The sequence below is a fragment of the Mytilus trossulus genome, chromosome 4 (genome assembly GCF_036588685.1).
Source record: "Mytilus trossulus isolate FHL-02 chromosome 4, PNRI_Mtr1.1.1.hap1, whole genome shotgun sequence".
In the NCBI taxonomy this organism is placed as follows: Eukaryota; Metazoa; Mollusca; class Bivalvia; order Mytilida; family Mytilidae; genus Mytilus; species Mytilus trossulus.
The window spans coordinates 83,098,783-83,125,247 of NC_086376.1; the positions used below are offsets into that span (position 1 = coordinate 83,098,783).

General features: G+C 31.6%; 1 protein-coding gene across 1 annotated transcript; it reads right to left on the bottom strand.

Annotated features, from left to right (window-relative positions):
* Positions 1-1,364: 1,364 nt before the first annotated feature.
* Positions 1,365-15,778, bottom strand: LOC134714241 (uncharacterized). Its single transcript, XM_063575483.1, has 4 exons — positions 15,746-15,778; positions 4,279-4,376; positions 2,493-2,581; positions 1,365-1,772 (listed from the first exon to the last, which is right to left on the bottom strand). Exons 2-4 carry the CDS (start codon positions 4,328-4,330, stop codon positions 1,566-1,568), a joined length of 348 nt encoding a protein of 115 aa, XP_063431553.1. The 5' UTR covers positions 4,331-4,376; positions 15,746-15,778; the 3' UTR covers positions 1,365-1,565.
* Between the last annotated feature and the right edge of the window lie 10,687 nt (positions 15,779-26,465).

The following is a 26,465-nucleotide window of genomic DNA, read 5'->3' on the forward strand; positions in this document are numbered from 1 at the left end:
CTAAAACACACTTATCCATGTATTGATAACAACTATCATATTCCTGACTTGGTACATGAATTTTTCCTATGTATAAAATGGTGGATCACATTTGGTTTTATAGCTAGCTAAACCTCTCACTTGTTTGACAGTCGCAAAAAATGCATAGAATCGGGGAAGAGAGAATGGGACTCTTGCTAGGACATTTAGAACATATCCGTTATCATCTATGACAATGGTATTCCCTTACTAAAATGACACATGCTAACCATCAGTGTGCTCAGAGGATTGATGTCAACTTGAATAAAATCTAGAATCCCGATGCAAAATCATCCTATTGTGTTGCGAATCTCTACCAAGAAAATACAAGCTTTAGAATATCGTTCAAACTTAACGTTTAGGCATTGATGAAATATTGCTATATAGAAATTGATAGCTAGAAACTGACAGTATCCATGTTGTTATAATGTTTTGTACGCAAAAAATCCTCATGTCAATTTCATCCTTCCCATAACAAACACCAAACACAAAAACAAAAACTTAAAATAGATAAACATTGATATAAGCCATAAGCTGATTTGCCATTATGACAAAAGTGTGTCAGAAATCATATCTGATATTCTTCCTCAGTCATAATAACCCTTCCATCATTACCGAACTGAACAAAGAAATAACAGGACGGGTGCCGTATACGGTACAGGAAACGCTTATTCTTCCGAAGCACATGATTTCAGTCCCGGTTTTATGGATTTTGAATTGTTTCTTAATTATTAGTTATAACTGTTGATGTAAATGTCCTTTGGTTTTGTGAGTCTTTGTTTACTCCTTGGTTTTGATTGTTATTGTCTTTGTTTTTGTAATTTTTTTTCAATCGACCACATACTCTTTTTGATGATTTCTTTTAGTAAATCATAAAACAACAAAAAGAAGAACGAACTTAACATTTGGATAGGCCATTTAAAGTATACTTGAAATGAAAGAAGGGTTTTCATCTGAATGAATCATATAAGAATATTGAGGGTAAATTCAATACCTATTTATCACTTATTTTAGACCAAATTAGATTCTGCTATTGTTGTTACAAAGCGCACAGCAGTCTCTATTGTTTATCTTAGCAACACATATGGTAACTAGTATTAAAAAGAGGCTAAATGCTGAATTTTCCCAAAACAATAAACATTACAGAAAAAAAAGTGAAGGAAATATTATAGAATTTTGTTTTTTTTTACATTTTAGATGACTTAATGATCAAGAAATCAATTCTAGAATCCAAAAATTTAGAGATAAAAAACGGTTAGGTAAATACTTAAATAAATCATCTTTGTTGTTGATCGATCTGAAATACTGCTAAAATAAAAATAAATGCCGAATATATTGTCCAATTTTGGCTTTATTATGTACGGTTACCAGTATTTGTGCAATATTTCGAGATGAATAAATTATTGAATATATATAGATTTACTACAGCAGTAGTAGATGTACAATGAAAATTGCTTCATGTCCTATGTAAATTAATAAAAATGGGGAAAAATATACTTTGAATAAACATAATATAAGAAAAGAATGATTAATAAATGATGGTTTTTCTATACATAATACTGAATGTCTTTCTTTTTCAACTTCAAAAATAAATTATCTAGACATTGTTCGATTGCACAACCCTTACTGCTATTGATCGTCGTAGAAGATTCCCCTGTGCATTGGTCTATGCATGTTCCAATCTGTTTCCATTCCAATCCCATCAGCATTCCTTGAAACTTCCAAGTAATAGCACAATCGTTTGTACGATTAATCTTAAAAAAAAAAAAAAACCTGCTATACGCCTGTTTACATACGGGTATTTATATCTAGATTTTAACTTTTAAGGTAAACTGAATTCCGCCATCATAATCTATTAAAAAATCTTAGATTTTATCTTTGCAATCATCATCTAAGTAGAACAAACTCATATCATTAAATGTACATATTGCAATAAATGTAGAATTCCCTTCATTTTGCTGTACCAGTTATAAGGGAACTATAACTCCAAAATGTGTAAGACCAAATGAGCAATATAACGATTGTGTAATTTCTTGCAAGTATCTAAATGTATGTGGGGTCTGTGAATTTGCGAGAGTAACTTTTGAACTTATGTAATGATCATAAATTTTGGATCATTAACTCATTCTAGTAAACAGTACTAGTGCTAGTTATGATAGTACATATAATCGGAAACGACATGTGGTACATCGACATCAAATAAATTAAAAATGAGATGGTTAATTCAAATCGTTTTTCCCCGTTTATTTCAGTTTAAATCGTCTAATTCGATCAATCAGTTATTTCTACAAATAGACAATAGTGACTGTTTTCATAAACAAATATTAAGCTGATTTGTTATGACAATAATACATTTAGCATGCTGAATTGGCATGAAAAGATCAACAGTAAGTATATATTTATGAAGTGGAAATGAAAACAATCATAGTTTTGTTTTATTCGGATATTTTTCATAACTGAAAATGTTTCTATACCTGACCGGTGCCAGTTGTTCCTGAAAGTGCATTAGAAATGTCCATTGCATGTTGTCGTAATTGGCTGACGTCATTAAACTTTACAGCAGCTGTTATTAGAGAAAAAGTTACATGATTCATGCAAATACTCATAAATATTATATTGAAAAAAGATACTGATGACTCATCCGATTTTTACCTTAAAAGAACAATTCGCTTGGTCTCTGTGTTTAATTGGCAAAACTTAAATAATAAGGTAATTTTTAGTCTGTGTTGCTATTTTAACATCACATGAAAAGGCAATATGCCTGATGACGTGTTTTATATTTTGATCTCTGGTATCACCAAACAGACATTCATTGTCGAATGGTGCCTCAAGTTCACGAATATTAATACCGTTTATTTCATTACAGGAAGAATACGATCTTTGATCTTTTGCAGATTTTTATAAAAAAAAAAGTACATTGTTATCTACTGATCGTCTTAAAAACACGAGGATAACAGGTTTCCTTTCTCTTTCTAGTGGGATTAGATATTTATCTATCAAGCCAAGACGAATTTAGTTTCGGAATTTTCAACACCCCCCCCCCCCCCCCCCCACACACACACCTAAGTGGCAATATACCAACTTCATCATTCTGCATATGGGACATACATTTACCAAATCATTTAGCAAACAAGAGCAAGTACTCAGACTTTTATAAAACGCCACCAGTGTTTGAGCCAAAAGTTGATGAACCAGGGTTTTTTTCAAAATACGTCTCGTCCTTTTTCTAAAATATCATTGAAAGGTTCATATACCTTGTTGATAAATATTCTGTGTCAACTTCACCAGTACTACACAATGGGTTTCACGTATTTATTAAGGGGGTCGACGTTGTTTGTCATCTTAATAAAGTGTATTAGTATTGTCCTTTTTGTCTTTATAAATATAACTTTCTTTGTCAATTTAATGGAATTTAAAACGAATGTAATACAAGCGAGAGGTTAAGCTAGCTATAAAACCAAGTTGAGTCCACCATTTTTCTACATAAGAAAATGTCTGTACCAAGTCAGGAATATGACAATTGTTATTCATTCGTATAATTTGTTTGAGCTATTGGTTTTGCCATATGATGAAGGACTTTCCGTTCTGAATTTTCCTATGAATTCATTTTTTTTTATTTAACTATTCAATGTCGATTTAAATTGTTATTTTCCTGAACTACACCTTGATGATAAACTGGATAAAGTTTTCATTTCGAATCCATGAAAAATAAATCTGTATATAAAGCACTTAGTAATGGATGAGTTATCTCGTTTATTTCACATTAAACCCTTATTGTCTTATTGTGTTGACAAAATTGAACAAAGATACTTTTTCTCTTATAACATTAACGTTACATATGAAGAATGCGACAAATAAGTTCTTTTCGATAATGCCCAAGGACAACAACCAATTCATTGTTAGTATTATCAGTATGATAAGTAACCGTAAAAATATCTGTGTTTAACTTTAGTCGTTTCTTTTTTTTTCATCTAACTGAACTTCATTTTTTTAGAAAGCAAATGATTATACTCATTTCACCTCTTTAAAATATAAAAAAAGATATTAATGTACAAAATTAAAACGTGAACAATTTATTGATGTCTTCTCTAAATAAGTTCTAGTGCTTAGGAATCAAAAAAAACTTATAACTTGGTAAACAATTACCAGAAGCAGTACATATGGTCAGTACAAAGGTTAAAAAGAATACTAGCAATAATAAAATGGAATAATATAAATATTGTCGCCATTTCGTCCATTATATTATATTGATATACTCACAACAAACTGTGATAAGGAAACAGGATGAAACTCTAACTAGAACATATACCATTTCAGGATAATTATTTCAATGCGTTATGTGTTGAACATAAATAACCCTGAAAACATATGCATCATGTAAAAAAGACTACGTAGACAACTTTAACGAATGTATACATAACTTGGTTTGAATTTGTTACATGTTGGGTCCCTGTCAATTATATCAGCTATTCAGCGTTGTATTAGGTTTTCAATTGTCAAATATTTTGGACTCGTTTATCACTTTGGAGATCGAAGATGAACCAGACTAATGATCAGTAAATATTTAGCCTGTATATATTTGGTTTCCTGGTATGTTAATGATTTTCTCGTTACAGATTTAATACTAACACAGAAGCAATTCAAGCAATTAAACCTATTTAAAACGTTAAAGTCGACGTTATTCCTTTGACAAATTGTCATTTTCGCTGTAGGTTTGGCTAGTCATTAAACCTGAAATGAGCGTCACTGATGAGTCTTGTGTAGACGAAACGCGCGTCTGGCGTACTAAATCACAATCCTGGTACCTTTGATAACTTTTTACACCACTTGGTCGATGCCACTGCTGGCGGACGTTTCGTCCCCGATGGTATCACCAGCCCAGTAGTCAACGGTGTTGACATGAATATCAATAATGTGGTCATTTTAATAAATTTTCTGTTACAAAACTTTGAATTTTTTCGAAAAACTAAGAATTTTCTTAGCCCAGGCATATATTACCTTAGCCGTATTTGGCACAACGTTTTGGAATTTTGAATCCTCAATACTCTTCATTTATGTACTTGTTTGGCTTTATATATATTTTGATATGGGCGTCACTAATGAGTCTTATGTAGACGAAACGCGCGTCTGGCATATTAAATTATAATCCTGGTACCATTGATAACAAACTATTTAACTAGGTTCAACCCAGAAAGTTTATCTTGAAATGTCCTGTTCAAATTTTCTACCTTAGTTGATGTTGTTTCCCGGATTTAATTTCGCTTGAACGAATTGTGATTATAAAAAGCGGTATATTACTGTTGCTTTTATTAGTCATATGTCATGATCATATATCGAACATATCGTCCATCGTTTTATGTGTATAGCTTTGTCTTTCCCTAATAAATGTAACTCTAGAAATATATTTCAAAATTCATTCACAGGAGAGGATCCTGACATTATCAGCGATTTTATTTTCACTGTTCTGTCAGATAATTTCAATTGTTTAAAAACTTTTTTGTCTTATTTGTTGTCTCAAATTACTTGCATCGTGTTTGAATCTTTCAGATATTAAGATGCTAATATGGTCGTCTGACCTGTACCTGGTTAAGTCCTATTCGTATAAGTCGGGTAATACGATACATTCATAAAACAAGACATGTTATTTTCGCGACGTCAAACTGTGACATATCAGGAAAAGATGCATTTTTCGACTGATTTTTATCATTCAAACTGATTTTATTTGAAAACGAGTTAATGGACCCCTTTTTTTCAAAACAGCAATTTTTTTCATTTTGCAGGGAGATTATGTGACCCAAAGTTTATAGATCTGTAAACAGAGGATTTGTTTTAATTTTGATAAACATTCAGCAAAAAATGACGTATTTTCCTCAATTCATGAACATTTGATAAAAATGGGTTATTTCTGAATAAAAAAAATGCATAATGTTTTAGAATACTTATGAAATACAGAAATTACCGATTATTTAACAAAAACGTATTTGTGTTTATCTTTTATAACAAAAACGTTAAGTTCAAAAAAGAAATTACGGCCACAAATCTGAATTTTGAGCAAAAATACAAAATTTCGACCTCATTTTACTCAAAAAGTAGCACATGAAGGTATATTTTTTATTACTTATTTGATTTAATCATGTAAAAAATAGCCTATATGCAATTTTTCACGAATTTGTAAATACAGGATCAAAATTATATCGTATGCCCTTAATGCGATTACCCCTCTTATTGTTTGTTACTTTGATTTGCTATTCATGATCGATAAAACGAATCAAATAAGTTAGTAATAACAATGTATGGTGTTGTGCTCATCAAAATCTGTATTTAAACAAAAATGTAAACCAAAATCATCAAAGATACCAGGATAAAAAAAAATTACGCCACACGATATGATAAGGCTTTTACTGTGCTACTGTTTTTACTTCATTTTTGAACAACACTTATCAAAACTTTACTCACTAAAGGGTATTATTATAACAATTGTGTTGAATAGGTGATTGGAACTTCCAATCACTAGAACATATACCATGTACCATGCAGAGCTTATAGCTTCTCTCGTGTGAAATTATTAAATACAAATATTTGTTCCCATAATAAATGTAACTTTTTGTTTTCATTTAATAAGTTCATTTACATTAAAAAACATACTGAAAGTAATAAATCACAGTTATTGTATGTTTGACACCGGTACAATGTATAGTCAATCGCATTGTGTTGGTGACCACACTAATCATATACTGTCGATTTCAGTAGTTTTTCATATTAATGCATGTACTTAAATCCTCCTCATCAATCTAATTGATTTCTTTTTTGTGAGAAGCATGGTCTTTTGATGTTAGAATGAACTGTGCAACGTTTTACTTGGAACACGTACACACCATGTTGGGCAGAGTGTTTATTAGTACCGAGAAAGTTGACAGTCCACAAAATGATAACCGTTTACAGAAGATATATGCATATATAGAGCGTTCGAAACCTTCTGTAGTTGGGTTAACAAATGATTTTAAGAGAGATAATAATCCCGATTTCAGAACTCATTGACATGAAAAAAAATAATAATGTATATTGTTAGTCATGGTCAACGTACTGTCAACTGAAATTGCTTCACACATTTCAAAATAACAGGAATTTAAGAATTCCTCTCTTTCTTTTCTGAAAATCGACAAAAATATATTCACATCATTTTGCCTTAAACGCCGATAAATCTATTAAAACGATAAAAAAAAATAAGGAAATATGAAAAAAAATATCGTAAGTATACCAAGCATAGAGATTAAATTCCATATAGTTTGTAAATAATAATAAATCATCAAAATAGGGAATCAGATATAGGATCTTCTGACAATGGTTGGATTCTTTGCACTGTTTTCAATTTACAATGTTTTGTCCTATTTCGTTTTTACAGCTCTTTTTTTAATACGGTTTATATTAGTATCTTGATTTCGAAAATGACTGATGATATATTAATTGTTCTAAAGCGCTTCTTCTGCAATAACTGTATATGTTATTACCTTTTAGTTAAAACAGTATCAATTTTCCGAATCGTGTGTGTGTTTGCAGTAAATACTAGTATAATGCTCAGACATAAGTTTAAAATCCATATATATTCAACCATTTCAAATCATCAAGCAAATATAAAAAACAAATGTTAATTCAGAAACAAATGACAATACATTTTGAAAATACATATATTGAGACTGCAATTCATAAATATCCCATTCCAAGATCATTTGTTGTACAAAAAATCCCATAAAAATTAAAATAAAAGAAAGCAAATATACATAATTACACTTTTTTGATGTATCAGGAGTTATATTCACATTGGAAGAAGTGGAAACAGACATTTCAAATTCATCATTAAATTGCTGAATACAACTTATTAGACGGCTTTTAAAAAGTTTTGTAGTTGAAATATCACTTTTTGAACGATTTCTGTGAAAACAGACCTTACGATATGTCTGAAAAAGAAATGTACTGACTAGAAATGTGTACATATCGATATTTTGAGATTGAAATTGATAGATATCTCTTAATACCCAAAAGGTAAGTCCAGCTGGCACCATACGAATAATAAGTGACGATAACTCGGACCAAATTGTCCCTATAAATCTATGAAACGATAATTCTGAAATCATAATAATTTTGCAAACAAAATTTGATGTAACACTTCTATTTCCATAATTGTCATAAAATAACATCACACCCGAATGTGTTATGTAAGTTTCTTTCAAAGTACTCGTGGAATTTTGATTTGCCTCGCCAGCCAAAAAAGCAACCCTTTTTTGATTTTCAGCGTTATCTGCAATATTCCGAAAACAGTCTTTCATATCAGTTTCATTGACAAAATGGGATTCTATATATATTAAAACACTTTTTAAGAATATACTATACTTGTGATGATACTCTATAAAGATATCTTTCAAGTAAGACAGAAGCAGAAATATGAAAGGAATCCAAATCTTATAAGAATATATAACTGGAACATAACTGAAATAATAATCAGTAATGTACTTCAAGCACCAATAGAGTATAGGATATATCATGATCATTAAATGGTACCATAAAAAACACCGAAAAGTTATGTTACAAATAGTATACAAAGTAATGTTTAAAGTAAAATAATATATGGCTGTTGAAATACAAAATAGGACGAAAAATGTACGACTATTAATTTTTGGAAATCTGCCAATAAATAAATAAAGAAAAACAATTAAGAGAATCAGTTTGAATATGAATTTACATGCAGAGAAACATTGTATTATTTGTCTTTTTCTCATGTATGAAGTTAATTTAATCTGTAAAACTTGAATATTCCAAAGTATTGAGGATAATGGTATCATTGCTGCAAAAGCTTCTGTTGGTTCAGGTATAAGAATAACATTTTCGTTACAGAATTTCAATTGATTTATTATTAATTCGAGAGTGAAAAATGAAAATACTATTAAAAAGTACAGCATGCATAAAAATTGTTCGTATACAAAAATGCGAAATATGATGTCATCTTCGCTTAAAGATATAAACAAAACAGTGCGAACATAGGAAAAACACGCACATGCTGTGATATAACTGCTTCCAACAGAATAAAATTTTCTGAAGCAAGCTATTTTCAAAAAATAATCTGCCAATGTTTTATTGGTTGATATAAGAGAAGGACTCCATACATAGGTTGGAAGTTTTTCTGAAGGTATTTTAGATTTGCAGCAAAAAGAATACATGTTTCCTAATGTTAGCATCTGCCTTGTCAAACCCCAAACAGTGTAAGCTATGTATAGGAGCAAAAAGTAGACAGAAAAACGGAAAAGAATCCAGTCACTTAGGTACGTCATATCGTCATCACTGACAAATGTCTTTCCTCCGAAAAAAGCTTGTTCAATAGATAAGTTTGTGTGCGATGGTGATGTGTTTGAGAACTCATAGCAACCAGTTTTGAAATCGATAGCTGCAACAAAGGTTAACAATTCACTAAATATCTTACTGGGGAAACAATCAGATTTGTTTGCGCCAAACAATTGAAATACCAATGAACGGGTCAAAAGCTCCTGATTTTCAATGAAATGACGAATAGAAAAAATTGTGGACTGCTTTCTTACTGTTTCACTCCTATACTTGAAATCGTTTTTAAATATAGACAAGTATGGTGAACTAGTATTTCGAAGTTCGTTTTTCCGCTGAACAGCGTGTGTTGAAGGATCGTGGAAGAAGTATTCAACTTCCCTATTTTCTTTTTTATACTTTAGGTATTCAGATGCACATTGCTCAAAATTAGCATGAAGAAAATAACTACCATACATGTTATTTGTTATCCACATTTCATTTTGATTATAATGAATACTATTGTCACTTATATCTATCAACGTAACTCTCAATGGATAAGTGCAATTTTTTTCGACCACAAATGGACACAAAATCTTTTTCCATGTTTTAAAATCTAATGGGTTACGTCGATGCAAGTTATTCCAGCGCTCAGTGCAGGATATGTCACATATTGTTCCAGCATATTTATATATCCAACAGCTCAACCAAGCAAATACTATAAAAATAATTGTTATTGAGACCAATATGCCCAAAACTGAAAGAATAAAGAAGAAAAACATTCATTATGACTAAACATCGGAAATACACGTTCTATCCAACTAAAAGAAATACGTTTGAAATTAATTTGCCCCCAAAGATAATGTTTAGCATATTTTGTTGTCAAATACCATTTTGATGAGAAACATATTTTACATGGATTTGAAAGGAGATATATTATTTTGGATTTTGTCTTGTTTTTTCCCACTGTTAGTAAATCAATCGGTAATATAAACATAAAAAACAAGGCATTTAGTGATCAATACGTATGTACTCAAATTTTACAGATTTTTTTTACCCACCATTTTCCCTAAACATGTCCTGTACCAAGTCAGGATTATGACAGTTGTTATCAAACAATATCTTAAATACCCGGATTAAATTTTGTATTTACGCCAGACGCGGGTTTCAACTATAAAAGACTCACCAGTGTCGCTCGAATTCAGAAAAGATAAGAAGACCAAATAAAGTATACAGTTAAAGAGCACTGAGGAATAAAATTTTGAAAGTTTTGCCAAATACAGCTAATGTAATCTATTCCTGAAGTAGAAAATCCTTAGAAGAAAAACTCACTTTTTATCACTCTTTGTATCTGCACATCAGCGTGATCTAGTCTTTTCCGCCCAATAGGAACTGGTTCTTCTGCATCATGTCTTTGTCGTTCGTCCGTCGCAGCACGTCGTTGTCGTTCCCTCGAATTTCCAATATTTTCTTGAAGCGCCCCCTCTAATAGTCTACTAATTTTTCGTCTGTAGGCAATACCTGCCAGTTCTATAGATTGTATTAATCTAGTTCTTGTTCTTGGCATGTAAAAAGATAAAACAAAAATCAGTTAAACTAAATACTACATTAAATATGATGTGATTTGCGATGAGAAAACAATGCAAAACAAAACAGTTTATTGTTAGTATATTAACAGTTTATTGTTAGTATACTATTTATTTAAAATTACAAATATTGATATTTAATAACAATGCCATGTCGTATATTGGTTTTTAGTTCTCAATTCTGTTTTGATACATATATATTAACATTCTAAATAAACACGCAAAGATATCGGCACGCATTTGTGTATTCGTGTGTGCGAGTTGGGGTAACCTTTATTATCATAACAAATCTTCATAACATTAACCAAATGAAGATGCAATTATTATTCCTAAATATGTTATTACTATCGAATATTGTTAGTTCAAGTTTAGACCATAACAAAATGAACACATCAATGAATAATACATCAAACGATTAACTCGATTTGAATCACAATAACATATTCAAACGTTTGATAAAAATCTTATTATGTATTTGGAATGCACTGTCCTAATAGACTAAACTCTTTTTTAATAACGACTGTTCCAAATATTAAGTAAATTTGCTAGAACCCATGAATACTTAAATGTTAAGTCCCGCTCATTGTTTTGTTAGTTGGGGTTTAAATCAAAATCCATAGATTTTTTTTTTAAATTCGTCAAAATGTAGTTTATAACAATTTTTTTTATCATAAAATATTATAAAGTTTGGGGAACCTGTTTTGTTGCATGCTACAGTCTGTTCTAAACTGTCAGATTTTGTATAGATGGAAACTACACCATAGAATTTTAAGATATTAGCAGATAACTCTAATAATATGAGCAGATAGCTCTTATGATATGCTTTCAGATGAGAAAAAGAAAAAAAAATGACACCGGTAAATTCACAATAGTTTAGTACTAAATTTACTTTAACTGAGTTATCTCCTTGAGATAGCAAAGTTGTATACAATGAATTAATTAAAAAAATATACAGTGATAAATATTGAAAAACACATACTCTTCTTTATTAGCAAGAATAGAATTACATATGGACTGCATACTATTGACTATCTAAGACCTATTGTAATCTGCTATTGTAAAATCCAAGATATAGGAAGATACCACAGCTACCTTAAGTACATTTACGAATGAGACATTTTACTGAACAATGTTTATGTTTGACGAATTGGAATGTTTGAATATACTTATCTTGTTTAGTGTATTCTGATATTTCCTCAACACTGTACTAACGAGGTATCCACTATGGAAAAGTAAATCGTTGATATTTATGATATTATTTTTCTGCTTAACCTGCACGTGCATGTGTCTTTCTCAAGACTTATACTGATCACGTCTCCGAAACGGAAACTTAAATAATCGAATTAGTACCTTAAGCCTCAGTCACACCTTTAAGGATAGCTCGAATGTATACATAATGGCTATTTTTTCTTAATCCGTTTATGACCGTGAGACGTCCGTTCTTACCCGTTAGACGTTCGTCCATATCCGTTTCGTGTCCGTTTAGCGTACGCTTTTTTCGTGGCCGTCCGTTTTGTCTAGTGGAAAATTTGGAGCATGTTCGAAACCAGGGTTTCCCCTGGGTCAATTATTTTTTTCGCCACCTCTTTCGCCAAAACAATATATTTTTCGCCACTTTAATATTTTTTTCGCCAAGTAACACAAATATATATATTTTTTTTTAATTTTCCTTTTTTTCCAGCCCCCCTCCTAAATAAGAAGTGGTTTTTACAACAAAACGAAGCATTTTATCACTTAATTGGAATTGATCCCTCATGTAAGGTGTAGTCATTAAATATAAGGGTTACTCTCATGCCAACCTTTTGAATAGGTTTCTTCATAACGACATTTTTCTTTTCTAGACCATCGTAAATAAGTAAAACTATATGCTTGAAACATGTGTGTCACTGAAACGATTTGAAGTACCCACTCAAATCAATGATCTAAATGAAAGTTAAATGATAAAGTTTTAAATCAGAGACCTTTCTTGCTTTTGATCATATTTCGTCATATTAACAACAATTTTCTTTTCTGGACTTTCATTATAAGAAGGAGAAAAAGCGTAAAAATTTTGCTTCAAACACGTGCGTCAAAAAGTGGTTCATAAATCCCTTTTGTGACATGTGAGAGAAGCCATTTAACCATATAATTTTGTCATATCATATAATCAACGCCTTTATTAATTAGTCCGTTGATGTCGATAGCTATGAATGCAATCAGCTGATTATTGATTATCTGTCAAAATCTTAACGAGTTCAAGGTGAATTCCGAGTATTGTCTGATCGGTAAAGTCAGAGAAACCCGAAAAAAAGTAAATAAACAAGATGGCTGAAAATAAATCGTTGTAGATATTTGTTTCGCCAAATTCTTTCGCCAATGACGAATTTTAATCGCCACAATTAATATTTTTTCGCAAATTGCGAAAATGGCGACCGCCAGCGGAAACCCTGTTCGAAACTTTATACGGACGTCCAACGAATGAAGTGTCCGTTGAATGTCCGAAAGACGTTCTTTTTGTACGGTACTCGTCCGTTTCGTTACTGTTTTGTATCCGTGACTTGTCTGTTAAACATCCGTTGGAGGTTTGTTAGACATATTCACCAACAAACGTCTACCGGATGTTAAACGAATGAAACGAATGTTGACCAAATGTGAAACGGACTTCTAATGGACGTATATGGATGGATGAAACGAATAAATGCCAATTGAAAATTTCGTGTCAGAAATGTCAATTGTTAGTTTGTCAGATTTCTTGAGTGTCATGCATTCTTATTATTCATAATCGATCTTAGAGTAAGTGCACGTCTTCACAATCAAGCAGCTCTTATTCAGACCAGACACAACCCTTTGGTGGCATTTTAAAGTTACACCGAAACTTTTTGAATATTTTTGGATTTACATGTATTATTATTGTCTCCTTTTGATTTTTCTGTATATTTTGTTCATCCGTTTCATCCAGTACGCTTCCGTTAGGTGGCCGTTTTATGTGGTTCTCTTCCGTTGGATGTACGGTAGACATCCGTTCTGGCCGGTATTTTTCCGTTCCTCGTACGTTGGATATTCGGTCTGTTTTATTTGGTCAGTACATCAACGGACTTCAAACGGATAACAATTTTGTCAACGGACAATCTTTTTTTTCATCAGTTAGGCGTCCGTTCGTGCTATCCGGTAATGTGTGATCACAGCTTAACGGATAAGTTTTTTCAATTCGTTCATGTCCGTTCTTATCCGTTAAATTTCCGTCCATATCCATCGCATGTCCGTTTAGCGTACGTTTTATTCGTCGACGTCCGTTCTGTCCGGTGGAAATTGTGGCATGTTCCAAACTTTGAACGGACGATCAACGGATAAAATGTACGTTGAACGTCCGGTAGGAGCCCGTTTTGTACGGTACTCGTCCGTTTCGTTTTCGTTTTGTATCCGTTACGAGTCTGTTATACATCCGTTGGAGGTATGACAGATAAATTCACCAACGGACTTCAAACGGACGTCTAGCGAATGAAAGCCAGTTACACAGAAGCATTTTGAATATTTATGCGATTTACATGTATTATTATTGTCGCTTTTGATTTTTCCGTATATCTTTGTACATCCGTTTTATCCCTTATGCTTCCGTGAGGGGTCCGTTTTATGCGGTTCTCGACCATTGGGCGTACGTTCGACATCCGTTCTGTCCGATACGTTTCCGTTTATCGTACGTTGCATGGTGTCCGTTATGCGTCAGTTTTATTTGGTCAGTACATCAACGGACTCCCAACGGATAACAATTTTGTTAACGGACTAATTTTATTTTCATCCGTTTAGCGTCCATTCGTGCTCTCCGGTAAGGTGTGACCAAGGCTTTACATTGTGGACTTAAAATATAGGTTAGGGATTGAGTTTAAACAACAGACTGCAATTCAGTCCAATCAATGGAATTTATACATAGAAAACATAAACTTTACACATTTATTGCACCAGATGCGTATTTTGACAATTACAATCTTTTCAGTGATGAACGAAGTCATACTGGTAACTTTAAAACTTATACAAACTTGGAAGAGTTGATAATTAAAAACATATGATATGAAATTTATCAAACACATGTGATTTTATTGGAACTAAATAAAGGAGAAGGTCCGGTAAGGACTCATTTTGGCCTCAAATTTCAGTTTCATCTGACGAAAGATTTTGACTACTTTTTAAACACTTAAGTGTCTATTTCACTTGATTCAATTAGTTTTTGTGAAAGATTTTAACTAATTTAGTCATTAAAAACGATCCGATTCAAGCTCAAATATGAAAAATATCTCAAATATGCCAAAAAACGTCACTTTTCAGATGGTTTTTGTCAAAAATGAAAGTGGCCGCATCCGTGTTCATCCACAACCTTTATATATGTTATGTATTATCATAAAATACAACTTACATTTCAATATTAAGGATGAACACGAATGCGGCCACTTTCTTTTTACACGGAAACCGTCTAAAATTTAACTAAAATGATAGAATTTTGAAGATTTCAGTAATTTAGCATGACTTAATGGTGCTACAACCCGATATATGTGCATTGTATTGTCAAAACCAGCCCATATTTATGTAGCAGAAGCATTCAACTGTCCAATAAATAACTAAAAGTTTACATTTTAGCAATATTGTAAAACTGTTATATTTTGGGGCCAAAAAGGGGTCTTACCGGACCTACTCCTTTGTCAATAGCACTGAAATTATAGGAGAAAAGGGTGCTTCTGTAACACTTGACTGCTTTCAAAGTCAAAATTGAAATATTTTTATAAGGCTTATATTTTTGTTTATTTCAAATTTTAAGTATTCTGCACTTATAAAATAAGGTCAATAAATTGTAAAAATCCTACCTCTATCTATATATATTTTCTTTTAAAACACTGAAATGAATATATAATTGATGTTACTATAAGTAAGGATATGAAGTAAACAATGATATAGTATGTATATGTACCTACAATGAGATCATACTGGTACCAAATACAAAGTCTGAATATTAATAGCAGCTGAAATAAACCTCATGTTTTGATGTGATTTGTGATATAAGTTTTTAAGGTAATGTATTTTCGTTTTTGTCTTAAACATGACATTGGAAGTTTCTTTTTAATTTAATTTTCTTTTATGGCATCTTTTAGATTTGTTTTCCCAATTTCTTATGACACAGATTTCATTTCCTCAAGTTTTAAGTCTAACATAATGTTTGTTCTATCGATGTAACTTAATAATTTGATATATTTTTATCAGCGATAACCCATAAAAAAATTTGATGGAAATATTTCCTTTGAATAAAGATAATTTTCAAAACGACTGAAGTGAAACAGTGATTTGACAGATCGAGATAACAGACGACGTAAAAGGTCACAAGGACATTTGTTTAGTAGTTTTATTTTTTTTACTCTAAAATGTTAAAATTGTCTATATCTTTTCTTTATCGAAAGATTAAAAAAAAAAAATTTAATGTTTTTATTTTCCTTAACATTATCTTTTTTATCTTGTTATCGTATCTATTAAAACTTGTGTATTTTTGCAAATAATTCTTCCTTACCGGATTTATTTTTATCACAATCATGATATTTCACAAAATCTGTAACAAATCTTATTCAGCGGTTTTTATATATGGTAAAATATCTTGCAGTATTGGAACAAATATAAACAAATATGATCCATCAAAAATATATTTTTTTACACTACAACATATTTTTTTGTCTAAGTTATATAATTATAAAATTTATATAATTATAAGAGACAGGCAACACATACTGATAGGAATTCAATTTATAAGTCGAAAATAAACTGATAAGGTCATAGTTTATGAAATAATCTGAAATGGTTTCCACCACGCGGTTCACATAATTATTTCGACATGTTTAAAAAGTCAAATGAATGTTGAAATTTAAGCATTTGTTACAGACTGATTCTGTAATTGATCAGATAGTAAATTAACTCTTGGCTTTTAAACATTTCGTATAACCAAGATAAAAGCAATAAACAGCTACTATTACATGTAACGTACTTCTATTCGTGTGGTACCAATTTTCGTGGTTTTCATGGATGGTTCTATCCATGTCCAATGAAATATAAAAAAAAACTGTCTTATTTCAGAGATGGAGGGATCCCACTTTAAGAATTAAATATACATATGTTTGGTTCTCCAGTCCGAATTTACCTATTATTTGATATAAAAAAAATACAAAAAAACAAAACCATTTTGATTTTCATAGAATATAATATTGATTGATGGAAGTAAGATTTAATGTTAGGATATGCATTTCCTTGATTAATACAATTTATAATAGATTTAAGAAAATTTGATATGAATTTTGAGTTGTATGAGTGCCAATGAGACATTTCTCAATCCAAGACAACATTTGTAAAAGTATTAACCATTATAGGTCAAGGTATGGTCTTCAGCACGGAGCCTTGGCTCACACCGAACAGCAAGCTTAAAAAGGCCACACAATGACGTGTAAAACCATTCAAACGGGAACACCAGCGGTCTAGTCTATATATAAAACGAGAAACGTGAAAAAAAATTATAAACCACATCAACAAACGACAACCACTGAACATCAGGTTCCTGACTTAAGACAGTTGCAAACATATGCAATAGGTTTAAACTTTTTGATAGTTATTAACCTTCACATTTAATTGAAACAATAGTGTTACATCACAACATAGACAGATACACCATATTATATCAATTGAAATGGATTGCTGAAACCACGCGAAATTTCATACCAACTTATTCATGTATTTTAGTTTTATACAACAAAAAATTATTTTATAAATTGAAGGATAAGTTATGCTTCAAGTTGAATGAACGACTAAGTTATTGTTTTTTATCTTATAACACGCTGTTCTTAGAAGTGATCGGAAAGTCGTTTGTGATATTTATAGTACGAAATGAGAATCATGGATGCAGATTGACATTTTGTATTAGTTTTGTGTGTGTGTTTTGTTTATCTCAAACAAATGATTGTTTTAATCTCCAAAATCATTTATTTCAAAAAAACATTTTACTGTGGAAGTAGTTATATAAACTGTTGTGCCTTTTAAACCATACCTTGTTCATTAAGAGTTCATTCAGTGCAATGGTGTCGTGATGTTTATTTTGACCATTGATGGATGAATTTATGTATAGCATAATACTAGTGATAAAAAACTATTAACACATGTAAACATTTGATAGTATAATGGGCATATGGATGTTTATCTTACCTCCTATACATTTGTAGTAGTATGATTGGTTAAGAGCAACCGCATCGAGATCGTGTATTTTCCATATTAGATGAATAGGGTCCCATATTATGTTAGATTAGTAGAAAGGTTATTTCCTATTATAAATCATACACGGTGTTACGGCAAAATCTAAACGGTTTTAACAAAGGAATTGATAATAAACGATTCAAATTAATTCATTACATCACAGCGAAAGCTAACAAGTTGTTATTGTTGGAATATGTTTTTATATAGACCAATGGAAGTAGGTTCTTAATACAATCGGTATAGAAGAGGGACGAAAGATACCAAAGTGACAGTCAAACTCATAAATCTAAAATAAACTGACAACGCCATGGCTTAACATGAAAAAGACAAACAATAGTACACATGACCCAACATAGAAAACTAAAGAATAAACAACACGAACCCCACCAAAAACTAGGGGTGATCTCATGTGCTCCGGAAGGATAAACAGATCCTGCTCCACATGTGGCACCCGTCGTGATGCTTACGTGATAACAAATCCGGTAAATAGTTTAATTCGGTAGGTCACATTCATGAAGGGAAGGGAATTGTAGTTACGACGTAAGGAACATATCCGATATAATTTTTGAAACGGTTATTTCATTACGGTCATCCAACTCGTGATGGCGTCAGTAAAATTTACGAAGGGAGGAATTCAAGTTCACTATTTGGAACTCTTGGTTCAATAGCTTCCTTGTGAGAAGCAACCCTCTATCAAGAAAATCATGATATGAAATGCAAGCACGGGAATATCGTATCAATTGGGAGATATATACCCCGTATGCAGGTGCTGCTGGAATGTTGCTTCTTATTATTGGAAAGTTCACAATAGACCACTAGTCTTAACACCACATGTTGAAGATATTCGGTAAGACAAATTCGTTACAAAGTGAGCCAGTAACCTAATACGATATATCTAGGGTCAGTCAGTTTGTTAAATCGGACCTTATATGGAACTTTCTAACCCCATATATATCTGGTATTAGATCACTAGCACACTATGTAAGTGAACCAATATAATTTTATAACTATTGTGTAAAAACCACTAATGTATAAATGTTTTGTTCAATATAATAATGGTGAAAATCGACCAATATTCTAAACCTGACACCTGAAAAAATACTCATTATATTGATTGATTGATGGTTGGTTGCTTAACGTGCAGTCGCAAATATTTCATGCATATTCAGGACGAAATACTCATTATTAAAAACAATTAAAAGAATATATTTGATTAATTTTCTTTTTTATTGTTTTTATATTTTGATATTGCTTTTTAATCATATTCAAGAACGTTATAATGTTGAAAATTATCTTTTTCTAGTAAAAAAATAATTAATCTACTAGCAATTGAAAAGAACATAAACAGACTAAGACATAATCAATATTTCATAAGTTACAGCAGATAATAATCACTTGAGCAGAAATACAGTTTGTTGGCATTTATTGCAAATAAGCCAAAAGACTGTAAGTTAAAATTTAAAGTAATAGTATAAGTAATCTTATGATAACATAGTGGTCTGTAGATTCTGCATTAAGTAATCTACAGTTAGGAAAATAACGTGACGTCAGGGAAATGGGTTGAACAGCGATACCCAAACTTCCTTCTGATTATATTCTTGTAATTTAAGGTACATCATAGGTAAAAGTTTCCCGAGATGGAATATTCTTATTCTTTGCCATAATGACTATGCTCTTTTCAAATATATAATATGCATGGATAGCTCACCGTGCTTTTTTTTCAAGCTATGAGAAAATGACAATTGCATAAATTTGCTTAGAATGATCATTAAAAGAAATATATGGGATAGAATTTGAAATAAATTGTGAGAAGATTTCAATATGTTTTCAGAAAGAAAAAAAAAGAAAAAAATGGTGTCATCGAACTTGTTTTTTTGCAACAAGTAAAAATAAAAATATCTCTATCATCGCACTTTAATTTTCACTAAAATTGTAATTTCCCCTTGAATGTCTTTATTAAAAAAAATGATTCTGAAACTGAAATGTTTTGTATTCGTTTACATATTTTGATAAGTGCAATAAATCAGCAAATTTTCTGTATATAAACAAACATTCTAACCAATAAAACGTAAAAAACTAGACCGGGTGTGTACTGCGAGAGCACAAGTCAAGATGGCAGTATACCATGAATCTACCTTAAGGAAAACTTGGTTTTTGTGTTAAAACAGATTTCTTTTTACAGCTGACAAAATGTTTTTGACTTCAAATGGGTCTTTTACACCAGGATTCGTTAGTCAAACTAAATATTCAATTCGGGTAGTTAAGGTGGTACCTAACACTACAGGGAGATAGTACTGTAAAATCAGCAGAACGTTTTAATGACGTTGTGTTTATAAGGGAATATTAAGCTTCTCAATGATCAAAATAAGTGTTTGTCAAACTGCTATATAACCAGTGTAATTTTTTCTGATTAAACGGTTGGTTTAAATTTTTTTAAATTCTTATATTTTTGTCAAAGGGTCAACGTAAATACTTTATCAAAATGTTTAGAAAATTAAACGAGCCAAATTAACTTTAGTTAAAGTGTTAGGTACCACCTTAAAAAGGAATAGTAATATATCCACTCCTATTTTAAATTCTTAATTTTAAGGATGCTAACAGCTAAATGATTTGGTTTCAATTCAGGTTTTACAAATGTTCAATAAATTCTTATTGTTCACTCACATACACCCATATATGAAAATAAGATGTGAATCAGGCTTTTGCAAAGAGCTTACCTGTGTCCTTTTCGGTATATCAGGAGACTATGAGCTGGAAGTAAAGCAAAGACGATATTATATGACAGGCAAGTTATTCTGAACAACCAATGAATGAAGGATTAACTGAACAGCGAATGAAATAAAAAAAAATATATGTATTTCAAACCGAAGTACATATTTCGATAACGACTTTCAAAAAATCCAACTATATAAAAATTCTTCCGTATGATTCAATTCTTATAGTTTTAAAATTTTAGAAGGATTCCGTCTTTTATTAAAACACGAATTTGTGCATGTTTTTTATTGACACCATTATGAAAATATAAGTATGTCTTTGTCTTTGTTTTAATGGTCTATGAATATGTTATGATATCAACACATTGATATTCGAATAAAGTCATCATAGAAACCAGGATTAACAGTGTGTACGTAAGACGCCAGTTTTATCTAACAAGACAAATAAGTGACGAATGAAACCAAAAAGTTAACAAATACATAAACGGAGAAGTTAAGGAGCATTGAGTACCAAAAGTTCTGCTGTAAAAGAGTAGGCAACGAACAATGTCATGTTTTTTCTGACTGTCAATGAAGTCTTTACAAGAAATCCACTCGATATTATTAACTGACTGATTGCACTGACTGATATTCTAGTCTTAGATACATGATATCTTTGATAATCTTTGATATCTTTAGTAATAGCGAGTCTTCTCAGATTTGTACTTTTTGTCTTTCGTGTTGTAATTGATGTATAAATAACTTTCCAATTCAGATCTTGTTTTTAGCTCGGTGATTTCTGCTATGCATCGATTTGACAAGTTAAGCCCCCTTTAATTGATATTTATAGAAGAGGGACGAAAGATACCAAAGGGACAGTCAAACTCGTAAATCTAAAACAAACTGACAACACCATGGCTAAAAATGAAAGAGACAAACAGAAAAAAACAAAAGTACACATGACACAACATAGAAAACTAAAGAATAAACAACACGAACCCCACCAAAAACTAGGGGTGATCTCAGGTGCTCCGGAAGGGTAAGCAGATCCTGCTCCACATGCGGCACTCGTCGTGTTGCTTATGTGATTACAAATCCGGTAAATAGTCTAATTCGATAGGTCAAATTCATGAAAGGGAAGTGGATTGTAGTTACGACGTAAGGAACATATCCGATATCATTTGTGAAACGGTTATCCCATAACGGTCAACCAACTCGTGATGGCGTCCGTAGAATTTACGAAGGGATGTCTTATGACGTACTGTCTCAAATAAGCGGTCTGTAGTTCAGTGGATGTCGTTAAGTTTTAGATTAGGCTGTTTATTTTTTCAATTGAATTGTTTCATATTTTATGTCGGAGCTTGTTATATGACAATAAGACATTGCTTTTTTTCGTTGTTGGAGACCATACGTATGTCTGTAATTTCTAAAATCCGATTTTTTTTATATATCTAGTGGATATCTGTCAAATTGACGACCATACTACATTTGCTTATTTTTATATAAAGGTAAGCTATTCCTTGTGCAGACATTTCATTATTTCGAAGGCTTCAAAGTTTTGTCAATATTTAATTTACAATTATGACTATATTCATAACACTTTCTGTCAACACAGAATTGCTGACTACTGGGATGGTGATACATTCGAGGAAGGTACCTTCAACAGCAGTTGTATAGCACTATAAACTCGTCATGCATATCATAATCATATTTGGTACTACAGACGCGCTTTTTGTTAAACAATCACTTATCAGTGACGCTCGAATATAACTCGAACGCGCCTTATCGCTCACCTATTTACTGATGCTTTGAAAATCATTTAAAATAAGTTTAAAATCATGATTAATAGTATTAGTTATTAAATATTATAATGAAATAAGATAATAACAAAAAAACTACAAACGTTCCTTAACATTACTAACTCAGAAGGCAGCAACCCAATAAAAGTTTGTCGGATTCGTCTGAAAACTTCATGACAGATATATATAAATATAATGAACATTTTAACCACTTGCCATATTTGCTCTAAATGGTTTAGTTTCAGGGAAATAAACCAAAAACGTCATTTTAACCCATATGTTGTATTTTTAACTATGTCGGCCATGATGGTTAGAAGGCGGGGTAATCGGAAACATTTTTTTAAACTTTATACCCTCATAAAGATATGGCCAAGTATGGTTAAATTTAGTAGTCTCAGAGAAGAATAAAGGCAACAGTAGTATACCGCTGTTCAAAACTCGTAAATCCACGAACAAAAACCAAAATCGAGGGAACAAACTAAAACTGTGGAAAACGCTTAAAATATAAACAACGACACAACATAAAAATGTAACACACACAGAAACAAAATAAGCATAAGGCAAAATCCGATGAGAATAACAAATATGACACCAAAACTAAATACACGAGTTTGGGAATTTGTCGGCTTATAGTACTGTGAATGCACACTCAAACACAAGAGAAAACAAACGACACGACGGAAACACAACATTAAAATGTAACACACACAGAAACGAACTATAATATAACAATGGCCATATTCCTGACTTGGCACAGAACATTTTTAAAGAAACACATGCATAATAGCATCAGGTTTAAAATTCAATAAGCCAGAAACGCGCCGTCCACACAAGCCTCACCAACGCGAAGATATAAAAGTTTGAAAGGCAGAAAAAGTACAAAGTTGTACAGCACTGAGGAACAAAAGTTCAAAAAGGTTGTGCCAAATACGGCCAGGGTTTTCTGCTTGGGACAAGAACATCCTAATAATTTAGAACTTACTGCAAATAGTAAGTTTTATCAAATGATTATTAAAGATATACATGATAAAACTGAAATATTAACTTATTACAGAAAACAAAAAAAAACAAAAAAAAACAAAAAAAAAACAAGATACATACATTAACCAACACACAAAAGAGACACATCCGACTTAGTTTAGACCTCAACGCAAAAAGTGAAAAAGGTGACGTCACATACGAAGTTGTGAAAAGGCACACACATTACGTCACATAAGTTGAAATTCTGAAACAGCACAAACTATATTTCAAAAATAAGATTTGATTATGATTGATTTAAGAATATATTTGAACTAAATACTGATATTACATTTAATAACAATGCACATTGCAATACTTATTTTTATCAAACGAAGGTAGCAATTAACTATAATATATAGCTATGTACGGTCTGTTTTGAATTCAACTTCAAACGTAAAACATTGTTAAAAATTGACCTATAAATAATCTCATCATAGATACCAGGACTGAGTAAAGGGCAATAACTCATAAAGGTGTCGACTGACAATGTTTGTCATGCCGTCTTATTAGTAGATCTTACTTTGCTAATCATAATTGCAGTCTACAGATTAGCACTATCTATAATAATAATCAAGATAATTACCAAAAACTGCCAAATTTCCTTAAAAATATACCAAGACAGGGGCAGCAACCCAACAATGTTATGTTGGATTCATCTGATAAGGTAAGGGCGTTTAGATTTTAACCTAATCAACATTTTTACACACAAGTCAGATAATGCTTAAGTTTAGAGAAATAAACCAAAAATTGCATGCAAAACTTATGTTCTATTTTTAGTTATGTCGGACTCATTGCATCGGACACATTATTTTAAACTTAATACCCTAGTGATTATTGTGACAAAGTTTTGTTGAATTTGGGCCATTAGTTTTAGAGAAAAAGATCCTTGTAAAAGTTAACACACGACGACGACGACGGACGAATAATGATAAGAAAAGTTCACTTGACCTTTCGGGTCAGGTTAGCTAAAAAAAAGTTTAAAAGGCAAAATAAAGCACCAACCTGAAAACTGTTGGCCAAAATTTTGAAAAAGGTTTGCTAAGATTATATATGACTGATATAGAAACCCTCAACACTTCGATTAATACAAAAGTTTTGTAAATAGTTATTATACAATTATGCTGGACTGATGGTAACCTCATCTGAAAGTGGTTTCCACCCAATAGTTATAAATGAGTTTTATGTACAAAACCTCATAAAAGCAATTGAAAATTTTCGTATCATTTTTGTGATCATTAGACAAATTAAAGGCTTTTTGGGCGGATTGTATTCTCATAGGTTAACAACCTGTTGTTACGGCACCAACAGACAAGATCCGTCTTCTGTTTTTAGAATATACGGACTATATACGTTTATGTAAAATGTCGTGTCTGTATCTCATTAATCAATACAGTAGATCGAATCGGGGTTAAACATAAACTTAGGAATTTGCTTTTCTAAAGTTTTCTAAAAGAAGCAAAGCCGGGTGAGTCGACTGAAGAAGCGTGTCGGTATACGCTTACGTTATCAGTAATACGCATCTTCATTTTGTCGAAAGTAAATAACCGGACGCTTTAGATTTTACAATTTTAAACTGCCAAAAAAAATGTAAACACATCGGAGTATTGTCAGTGTCATACAATGGGGCAGAAGATATTTCACAGTTGGAAATTGAAAGCTGAAATCATTACGTTTGTCATTGATTTGTTTTAAGTCGTTGATATGTTCAATAGAACCGTTTTCCCCTGCGTTGCGCATACTTATTTTAACCAAGGGCAATAACTGAAAAAAAAATGTTTTTGTTCTCTCTAGCTTTTTGATATAACATATGTTTTCAATTGGTATAACTCTTTTCAAAAATAAAACTTCTGCACTGAATAAAGTTTCATAAAAATCGGACAAGAATTGACAGCTGATAACGGATATTTTCCTAGTGTCTTCACTACAATCCCGTCCACTTTTTCAATTTACCATACCGAATTTGACTTATCATCGGGTTACATAAGCACGATGGGTGAACAATCGGAACAGGATCTAGTTACCCATTAAGAGCAATTGAGATCATCCCAGTTTTTGTTGAGGTTCGTGTTACCAGGTCCTTAGTTTCCTATGTTGTGTTTTGTGAATAATTGTTTGTCTGTAAGTTTTTTCTGTTTTATCCATGGCATTGTCAGTTTATTCCTACTATAAAAAGATATTGGAAGATGTAGGATGAGTGCCAATGAGACAACTCTCCATCCAAATACAATACTATACAGATTGTATGTCCTTCAGGTATCGTACGACTTTCTTTGGTAGCGATAAAAATGCTTATATTTTAAAAAGACAACTCTTTTAAAACAAACGGTCTGACAGACAGACACAAAACCGTTATTTCTATGTCCCCAGCAATGCGAAGCATGTGTCTGTAGTGTTGCTGATTAAGTATCCATTGTAATACGGTCTTTCGTTTCTCATAATATCAATCTTAAAAAAAACATTTCCATTAGTCAAAATGTATATCAATGTCTAGCATTTTGGTAATATCTTCCAAGGTGTACTTTTTAGTTGGAATGAAAGTAGTTCTTCAGAAGTTAGTTATTTGAAGACATAAAAATGTAAATAACACTATTCAAATTTTATTTAAATAACGATGTATAGCCTGCTCACCTAGATATTTGATCAGCTAAACGTTTTCTTTTTAAATACTATTTTCCTTTAAAAAATCGCTTTTCTAGATAACCATCTTCATTAAGAACGCTGATAGCCAAATACTTGAAAGCAAAAAATACATAAGAACCGACACAAGACATAAATAAACATACCATAATTGT

Excerpts from the sequence above, each read along its gene's own strand:
- LOC134714241 (XM_063575483.1), bottom strand. The coding sequence starts at position 4,330 with ATGGTATATGTTCTAGTTAGAGTTTCATCCTGTTTCCTTATCACAGTT. Across the intron at positions 2,582-4,278 it reads TTTCCTTATCACAGTTTGTT|CTGCTGTAAAGTTTAATGAC; the intron begins GTGAGTATATCA and ends CTCTAATAACAG. Across the intron at positions 1,773-2,492 it reads GAACAACTGGCACCGGTCAG|ATTAATCGTACAAACGATTG; the intron begins GTATAGAAACAT and ends TTTTTTTTTAAG.